Below are 10566 nucleotides of genomic sequence, written 5' to 3' on the forward strand. Positions count from 1 at the left end.
AAACACTCTAGAACGTACTAGAATCAAAACACAGTGTCTAAAATTGAATTATACACCCTAAATACATGTTCTTAAGCTGATTTTCATGGCAATCGTGACAAACAACTAAGAACACAATAAGCATGGCAATCATGGCAATTTGAGCTACAACTATGCTTTCTAAGCATCAAAAGTAAGCAGTTTCAACATATGATGATTAAAACATCTATAAACATTCAAAACATGTTTCTAATTCAATTTCATGGATATCATATCGAAAGCTTAAAAATATAGCAGTTATGACAAGAACAGATTTTATAGCAATTTCATAGCAAAACAACCTAACATGCAATCTAAAATGTCGACTCTAGCAGTTCTAAATTAAGCAGGATAAATAGTGATGGAAAGAAGATTTGGGTCCTCAGAAGTACCATTCTGAATCCTTGGCTCGTTTTCTAGTGATCCGGATTTGGAATCCAGCTTCAGATCAATGTGGAGCAGTGCGTTCTTGAGTGATTGAAGCGTTTCTAGCTTGTTTGATTGACTGATGTGTATGTGTGTGTTCTTGAGGGGTTCGACCAAACTATGGATTTCTAGGGTTTAGTGTTTGATTTTCTATGCGTATTGATTCCTCCGGTCCAACCTCTACATAGGTTGTGTTAGTGTTCTATTTATAGGGGTTTGGCTAGACTTATTGCTACCTAGAGTCTAAGTTATATTAGGAGTCTCTTAGTTAGTGTTAGAGGTGAATTTAAGATCTACAAATGATTAAAGTGATTAGCTAATTATAGTTAGGATTAAGTTTGACAACTATTTAATTAACTAAACTCGTATTAAATTATACATGCTAAATAAAAAGTGGGTTAAAAGCTTATTTTGGTTCCCAAAAGTATTAATAATGAATTTTGAGACTCTGAGGGTTTGGCTATGGTCTATTTAGCCCGTCAAACAAGTAAATTGGCCCATAAACTAATAAGATATTTCAATTAGTCTAAATTCTCAAACTTGGATCACAAACTCTTTGGATTTTTATATGCTACTTGCAACTAATTATGTTTTAATCCTTCAAGTTTGTAACTATGCATAGATCTAACTAGCTTGAATCCAAACAAGCGGATCACAAGCTCATCACTCAAACAAATTTCTCTAAAAATTATCATTGTACGCTTCAGTCCCTTATCGCTTTTTACTTATCCGAAAAATAGGTGTCTACAGTTTTCCCCCTCTTTGACAAAAATGGACAAAGTAGGTAAATACTTGTTAAAGAAGAATCCCACCATTCGAAAAGATACAAGGATATTGCCCACCACTGGAGGTACTCGCTTGATGGAGGTTTTGTAATGCCCTAGCCTGAGCATTACAGGTTGTGGTGCATGAGTATGACTTCATACCCTCAAGTTCTGGTTTACTCTGCGACTGTCCGAGAGCTATACTTCTCAACTGTCATGAAGGTCATCCGTTAGGTTCGGACTACCCGTTGTGTGCTCCGTTGAATGGAGCTAAAACTCTCAGCTGTCCTGAGAGTGATCCAATGTCTTGGACCCCTCGTCTTTACCCTGCCTGGTGCTTCTTAAGTTTGCAGAAGGGCCAACATCCCTTTGGCCGTTCTAAGGGCCATGCTATTGCGTAGGTGCCTGGTAATTATCCTGTTCGGTGCCTCTTTGATTTGCAGAGGGAATAGCATCCCCTTGGCCATCTCAAGGGCCATCCTATTTCATGGATGTTTGGGTTCCGTAGTTATTCAACAACTATCAGAAGTGTTTGAAGTTTATTTAAACTATTGTAAGGAATATATGGATGTCTTCTTGACACTATATTCTTCTCTGTCTGGATTCTTGCTTGTAGGGTCATGCCCCTGTTATGCTATTCTAGGTATCGTGTTTCTGCAAATATTAAATTGTGTGGCTGTGTCTTTCTACCATTTTCCATTTGCATTCGATCCCTCCTTTCGGGAATATCCGGCTTTGTCGTAGGTAAGATCTAGTCTGGTAATCTAGCTTGTCCACGTGGTAGTAGTTTGTCTGCTTCTATGTTGGTTGTCCCGGGATTGTTGGTTGTTTTCATGACCCAAATATGTGAGTCGAGACTAGCGCTAGGGAATGGGAGTGGTAGCTCCGAAACCCGTAGTAAACATGTAACCACTATAAACGTTTTATGGTACAAGACATATAAAACACAATTCCTGAAAAAAAAAATTCAATGCCATAACAATAAATGTTAATTTTCTTTTGAAAATCATTGCTTAACACTTTGGAAATCAGGGTCTTACTCAAACATTGCATATCTCATGCATTGCCCTGATTCAACATAGAACTCGTATCATAAGAACTAGTACACGTTCAAACGGTTGTCAAAACAAAGGAAACTTTATTCAAACATAGACATCATATTAGAGTTAAATATACTATAAAACCGCTTAATACAAGCTGGGTCTACCACTACTGACTACTACAGCTCTAGATAGGAACATAAGCTTTCCATAGATACTTTAAACTAAGACTTCCGGAACTAGGAATGGAAGCTCGACTAATTCAAATCAACGTAAACCTGAAAAAGAAACACTCTGCGGGTGTGGGGTGGGGGGGGGGGGGGAGAGGTCATTCGACACTGAGTGAGTTTGCATTTACAAAAGGTATTATAAATCTAAATCGCGTATACTGAAAACATACATCAAAACAAAGCAAATATATTATCCGATCGAAACCTTAATCCGAAAACATATCACAACTACTTATACTATATCTATTTTATCATATTCTATTCGTATCATATCAAATCAAATAAATCCATGTTGTACGGTTCAGAGATAAATCCACTGAGTTAACCGATGCCATCGCTTAATTCCAAGTTCTGAGTCCCGAAATAATTCTACCGAATTAACTTACTAGATACAGGTCCCGAGATAGTTCCACCAAGTTAACCTTATATCTATCATGCATAATCCTCCTTCGTATTTAACAACCAAAATCATAATGAACTCAGATCGAAACATAATCAAACATATAGACATCTACGACTCTTATCGGTACTGGTGATTACATAGTCATATTGACGCCCAATAGGTAACACGTTTCCTCGGATCATTACATCAAAATCACACTTTACAAATAAACTATTATATAACAAACATATCACAAAATCACAGAATATGCAATGTGTTTAATTTAATAAAAATACAAAAAATAACTTATAATAATAATACACAAAAGTAAATTGAAAACTCACCAACACCGCTATTTCCAATTCACTATGTATATTAAAACCGTCAAGCTCCTGATCTGATAGCTGGATGACCATCGAGATGAAGACGGCGAGAGAATTGACCGCAACACGACGAACCAAACATGTTGTCTTGGGCCAAAACTTAAGTCGTGGATTTGATATGTTTTTCGGTTGAATTTTACAAAAAACAATCGGTAGAGTTGAAGCGCACGTCCATAGCTTCAATTTGAAATAAAGAACGTCGAATTTTTATATCGGAGTAGAGAGATATTTACCAAACAAGCTCGACGTTTCAAAACCACTTTTCAGAGAATATATTGATCAGAGGAGAAAAATGTTTCCTATATATAGACATATACATCGTCATGTGTCATTGTGCATGCACACCTCATATCGTTGTGCATGCACGCCGCGTGTCACCACTCATGCATCGCCACATGTCCTTAATCATTATATTCTATATCGTTCAATTTTTACGTCCAAAATTCCATATTTCGACATTTTAATTTCGGGGGTTTTTCCTAAACTTTTAGCTCTCCATTTAGAGATGCGTATGGATATATTAATTACGTAGGTTTTCCTTGATCCCATCCATATCTGTTCTAATAAATAATAATTTTTTAATTAAATTATTATTTCGCGATAAGTAAATTAGACACGCTTCGGTCTATATTCTTAATATTTTAACTTATATTAGACCTCCTTGATTTTAATTATTGCAAATCAAAACACGTGGCATAACTTTAATACCTTAATAATACAAGGTATTACAGTTGTCTTAATTTTTCAAGGGTAAAATTCAATCTGGTAATCTGCTTTGTATGTTAAGGAAATAGTCTGCTTCTAATCCACTAGGAAAGTATTCTAGTCAATCCACTGAGGAGGTAGAATGCTTCTATGCTTATTGGACTGGAGATAGTTGGTTGTCCTGCTATGCTGAGGATGAGACTTGATATGGTAATCTGATTCGTTGATAGTCTGTACAGTCTATATTGAAGATGTTTAATTCTCCAATTCTGACGAGGGTGTAACTTGATCTGGTCCCAACGTCTATGAAACTCGAATCCTAACGCTATGAGGATTTGAAAACCCAAGTCCTGGGCTTGAGGATCTGAGAACCCAAATTTTGGTGTTGATGAACTGGCAACCCAAGTTCTGGTTTGTTGAGGATTAGGAAATATAAATTCTAGTATGACCTCTTTCGGGCATAAGAATGGCTCTGGACAGCTTTCGTCTTCTTGTGGACTTATGCCTTGGAAATCTTAGGGAGGTGGAGTTTCCTAACTCAATTTTTACCTCCATTCTCTCTCCTACTTGCTTTTCTCCCAATTTGCATGTTTTTCTTTGCTTTGATTTGTAATATGGTTCCACCATCGAGGTTCAAGGAGACGTGTAGGGATTCATATCGGTATGCTGTGCAGGATACCTCATATTTAGAGATGGGCCAGGAGATCCCACTTCTTCTATGATTGGAGCAACATATTAGTACAAGATTTTGCTTTGAGGTATGTTTTTCCAAATATTTTTCTTAGGTGGATGTTCCAATTGCTTGAATATTCAAAGTATCGCTCGAGAACGCTCAAAAGTAGGCCCAACGCCCGAAAAAATGTCCTAGAGGATAGGAAGACTGGCGCCGGCGCTAGTATTAAGTGGCGCCGCCGCCACTATGATCTAGTGCCACTGCTAGTGTGACATACGCCGTGGTAGTGACGTCAATTTCCTCTTAGCGCATGATCTCTGGCTTTTTTGATTTTTTGGTCCTACTTTCAGGCAATTCCATTATTGGTATTAATGAACTCGATGCTATCGTGTCCTTAATATAGGGATGCATTTTGTACTTATAGCAACTTCATCCGTGGTAGATCTAGTTTGATTCTGTACCCCCTGTCGTTCAGTCTCGGTTATGCGTTATAGGATTCGGTTGTTTAGCTGGTGTTCTGTCTACCATGTCGAGGGTCTGCGACATTGTTTTGTTGCATGCTCTGATGGAGAGGTGGATGGATCCTTCTCACACCTTTCATTAGCCTGTAGGGGAGATAACTGTGACTCCGCTACATTTCTCGCTCATCATTAGAATAGCTTTTGGTGGTCAGACGGTGCCATTTGATAGTAGTTTGGCAACCTATGACCGACGAGATGAGTATATCTTTAAGATGTTGGGTTTTGTACTACAGGTAATCGGTCATACTTTTAGGTACATTGAATTGTATGATCGATATTAGGGTTATGTTCCGAGGAATGGACACGAGGTTAATCAGATTGCTCGAGTCTCTTTAATTAATTTATTGGGGACCACTTGTTAGATTCCATCTTAAAATCAATTGGTGTTAAGTGTAGGTACCCAATTAATATCTAAACACAAATCCATTCACACACAACCAATATAACATTTCCCACTTTAACACTCCCCCTCACGCATAGCGTGTCAAAATCCCCCCTCACGCGTATCTCACTTGAATCGGGCCAAACTCAAATTGTATGAATGGACAAGGCTTTAATACCATGTTAGATTCCATCTTAAAACCAATTGGTGTTAGGTGGAGATGCCCAACTAATATGTAAACACAAATCCATTCACACATACAACCAATATGAGATTTCCCACTTCAACACCACTCTATTCTTTAATTTGATTTGAGTCTTCCTCTTTGTGAATTACCGGCGTTGGAGGATCTGGATTAGATCGCGTTCTATGATTGGGGGTCGACTGCCCTCGCCTATTTGTACAGTAGCATGGACCATGTCATCTTTGGCGGATCCCGCCTCTATAGGATGTGGCACGTTGTGCACGTTAGTTCTCCTTTTGACCCCCCCCCCCCCCCCATTTTTGTGCATTTCGTCTAAACCGATTCTCTGATTTTATTTTGGGTTCCTCTTTTTAGATTTGGGTTGTTCAGGCTGGTATTTTAGCCGGATTTGGTGATCTTCTGGCTTTGGGTATCCCTATATTGTGATTTTGGGACGTCTCTTGTAGGTTGAGTTAGCGTCAAGGAGCTGAATGTAGAGACAGGCTGAACGACTTAGCATGGACCAATGTACGTAACAAACTCTTCACTGTATAAATTGTGTTTGAAGTGCAATGTTTATTTGTAGCAACATTTGCAGGTGCACTCATCTAATCATGGTGGTTTCTATCATGTAATAGACAGTGGTGATTCTTTACCATTTTGCATGCATAAAGCCTATACTTGGATGTCTAAGTGAGTTTGATTTTATTAAGTCACCTTGAATGCCTATACAACCACTAATTACATTTTCATGGCAGTCCTATGATTCCTAAGTGATTTGCTGGATTTACTAGATCTGGTAAGTTAACATGATTAGGTTCATTAGCCTATTAATATTGGATTGGACATGCTTTTGGAAAGCGATTAAACATTATAAGCATACACACTCGCAGTTGATATACATACACAGTTAGAGATACTTTTAAACCTTGTAGACTAAAGTGTCTAGCACTCGATGTGGTTTGATCGTCAACTTAGTCGGAATCAGGACTCGGCCAGAATACAAAAGTTCTTTGTCTCGTTGATATAGATCCATTGGCTTGAATCGGGATCTAAGTTCAGACAAAGCCGAAATTATGTCTGGAAGTTGCCAGTTTTGTCGGATACGGGCTTTAGGGCCCAGTTAGCTTGGCAGATTACAATTATAGACTCCGAGGCCCGAAATAAATTGGGATTGACCAATTATAGTAGATATTATGATTCTATAACTAAATATAAATCTGTGGGCTCAAACGAAGCATAATTCTGAATTCAAACAAACCCGGAAACACAAAAATAGGATTGAAATAAAGTCTGAAAGATCTGAAAAGCGCTATGGATTGAGGAAGAGGTGGTGCCACAACGCTAAAGAGAGTGGTGGTGGAGCCACTCCATAGTGGCATCGGCTCCAAATCATAGTGGCGCCGGCGCCCCTCCTTCTGTTGGCGTTAGTTCGTCGTTTTTTGGTAGTTTCATCGTTTCAATTTAGTTTTTCATGCAAAAACACTCAAAACGATCAATTTGCACAAAATAAACACTGGAATTGAATTCTAAACACCTTAAACTCTTAAAAACACCCTGAAAACATGTTTATATGCAGATTTGAAGTTAAAATCATCAAGAACAACAGTTATGGCAAACAAAACAGTCTATGGCTAAACTATGAATTTTACCTACAGATGTGATCAGATATAGCATGTGAGCATGATATAAAACATATAAACAACATATAAAACATGTTTCTAGCACAAATCTAAGCTAATTAATGCATAAACATGATTCATGGAAATTTTGACAATTTAAGCTGTTTAAACAACGAATCTTAGAGATCTAACATGCAAACATGTACAATAGTGATAAAGGTGAAAATTTTGGTGACTGGAAAATTTTCCGGTCATCATTCACTCGGAGAAGATGACCGGAAAATTTTCCGGTGGTGGTGGAGTGGCGGTGGTTAAATCAGTGGCGGTTTGGATTTAAATGGGTGGTTGGATTTTGGGTTAGGTTTTTTCATTTTATCAGATATTATATTAAGGGTGTTTTAGATATTTTCATTTTTTTTGTCTTTTGATGACATGTTTATCTGACACTTGGTGCTGTCAATTTTTTTTTCTGTTTCAAAAGACAGCCGCCAAACAAAAGACGGCGACAGGGGTATTTTTGTCCAAAAGAGGTTTTGTGAGCGCCGACACAAAACTTAGGGGGTTTAGCGCCCGTTTTTAAACATCAGGGGGTTTAGCGCCCGTACCCCTTAAGTTGAGGGATCATGGGTGATTATTAACCCAATTTTTTAGACTTAAATTACAATTTTTTTTGATTTTTATAGGCTATTTATGACTAATTATGTTTTAATCCTTCAAATTGACAATTGTGTACTAATCACGCCTATTTGAATTCAAACAAATGAATCAATAGCTCATCACACGGATAAATTTCTCTAAAAATCATCATTAAATGCTTCAATCCTTTATTTCTTTTTTTGGGTCCGAAAAATAAGTGTTCATAACATGTCTATTTGACCTCTTTTCGTATCAGAGTGGAACCGAAAAAATTTAAATTTCGGTGATTTTTGATATATTTTGGCCTTATTATTTCAACAAGTGACCAAAACCACAATCATTAGAATGTAAACACCACATTCCGAGATGGAATTATTATTTGAATGGAACGTGCAAGCAAGTTATTTTAGTAATTGTCTTATTTAACTTCTGATTAGGTTTTACTACTAAAATTATTGGTAATTATAAATAATTTATCCACCCTATTAATGTCAAAAGACCAAAGAAAATCATATTATATCATAGTTTATGAAGCAATTTAAAATCAATAAACGCTGGGTAGCAAATTGTTAGACTATAAATTTATTTTCTCCCACAAACGCTTTTACTTTCCAATTATTAAAAAAAAAATCAAATTTTGTCACCTTGCGGTTGATATTTTTAATAAATTTTTGCTACTAAAAATGTGATCCTAATCAATAAATAGTTCCAGCATAAACCTATGAAATATGTAGTTTTGTAAAGATAAAATGTTTGAATTTGAAGTAAATTTAAAAGTTGAAAGCATCTATAATTAGGGATGAGGATGATACAAATTTTTAAAATAACTTTCATAGTGTGTTGGATGAAGTATTTAAATAGGAATTTATTATTATCCAATTTTGTTAATTAAAATTAGTTGAATTTTAAATTTGGGAGAATAATAAGGGGACGATAATAGAAAAGTCAAAAATGCGCAGCTGACACGTTCTACGCCAACTTTTCTTGTTTGATATTTTATTGATTAAGACGGCACCGTTTTGAGAAACAGAAAATCAAAACTTTGATTTTTAATTTTAAAAATAAATCTCCTTTTGACAAAATATTAGTTCTTCTCTCCTTCTTCCTCTTAGATTCCAACGACCCAATTATGGAATTGAAACCCTAATGATTAATTCGTTTCTATTTATAGCACAAAATCCCCAAATTTTTTGAAACTTGAAATTTTTTTAAAAATGGGTTTTCAAATTTCGGATGAATTGTTGGGTACTTTTGTTCCGATCATAGTTTATTGGGCGTATTCGGGATTATATATTTGTTTAGGGTGTTTTGATAATTACAGGTTGCATACTAAGCAGGATGAAGATGAGAAAAATTTGGTATCTAAATCTACTGTTCTTAAAGGTGTTCTTCTTCAGCAATCTATTCAAGCCGTTGTTGCCATCATCTTGTTCACGGTACGGTGTTAATTTTTTGTGATGTTTTGATCTATTTTTGCTTTGATTTGACTTTTATTTTGTTGTTAGCCCTAGATTGTTTTAAGCGCGTCTATGATTTTTATAGGCTATTTACGGCTACTTATGTTTTTTTTGGGTGGATTTAGAATTAGATGGTTTTGGTTTCGGAAATAGTTTATTAGTTTTCGATATGAAATTGGGGTTTTGTGTAGGTAACCGGAGATGATTCGCAGGATGCTTCGGGTGAAAAACCGTCGCTAATAGTTCTAGCTAGTCAGTTTGTTACTGGAATGGTGATTCTGGATACTTGGCAGTATTTTATGCATAGATATATGCATTACAATAAGTTTCTGTACAAGCATATCCATTCTCAACACCACCGCCTTGTTGTCCCGTATGCGTTTGGAGCTCTCTACAATCATCCCGCAGAGGGGCTTTTGCTGGACACGATTGGAGGGGTTTTATCGTTTCTTCTCTCGGGCATGTCTCCTAGAACCTCCATTTTCTTCTTCTCGTTTGCTACCATCAAAACCGTAGATGATCATTGTGGGTTATGGCTTCCGGGGAACCTTTTCCACGCCGTCTTTAAGAATAACACTGCCTACCACGATGTCCATCATCAGCTTTACGGTAGCAAATACAACTTTTCGCAGCCTTTCTTTGTTACATGGGATAAAATGCTCGGAACTTATATGCCGTACACTCTTGAGAAGCGAGAAGAAGGTGGCTTTGAAGCACGCCCTGCTAAAGACTGTAAAGCAGACTAAATTTGTTGCAAAGTTTCTATCAAATTTTCCCCCTATAGACTCTTCCTCGGTTTTTTGTGATTTGTATATACATATATTGTTGTGCTTTGGTTAATATAGTGAACATGGAACATAAAAAATGATAAAAGTTTTAGCACAATGAATTTATGTATATATATGATTGTTATAGTCTTTTCGTCGATGGCTTGAACACATTACGTTGTCGTTGATTTCTAAGGCTTATATATGTACAGTCTTAATCTTATTGTTTCAATTAATAGAAACAAATTATAGCTTCAAGGCTAAGTTCTTCTTGATCTAAAACCAAGTATAGCTTCAAGGCTAAATTCTTCTGCATCTAACATGAAGCTTGTTAATGCCAGTCTTTGTCACTCTGGTCCATTACAGAAGGCATTAT

The 10566-nt window shown here is 36.6% G+C and overlaps 1 protein-coding gene across 1 annotated transcript; it reads left to right on the forward strand.

Moving 5' to 3' along the window:
* The first annotated feature begins 9023 nt into the window (after nt 1-9023).
* Nucleotides 9024-10361, forward strand: LOC126653803 (sphinganine C4-monooxygenase 1). The gene is made up of 2 exons (XM_050347740.2): nt 9024-9402; nt 9615-10361. The coding sequence occupies exons 1-2, from the start codon at nt 9181-9183 to the stop codon at nt 10167-10169; spliced, it is 777 nt and encodes a 258-aa protein (XP_050203697.1). The 5' UTR covers nt 9024-9180; the 3' UTR covers nt 10170-10361.
* The last annotated feature ends 205 nt before the right edge of the window (nt 10362-10566 follow it).

This window comes from Mercurialis annua, linkage group LG6 (genome assembly GCF_937616625.2).
Source record: "Mercurialis annua linkage group LG6, ddMerAnnu1.2, whole genome shotgun sequence".
Lineage (NCBI taxonomy): Eukaryota > Viridiplantae > Streptophyta > Magnoliopsida > Malpighiales > Euphorbiaceae > Mercurialis > Mercurialis annua.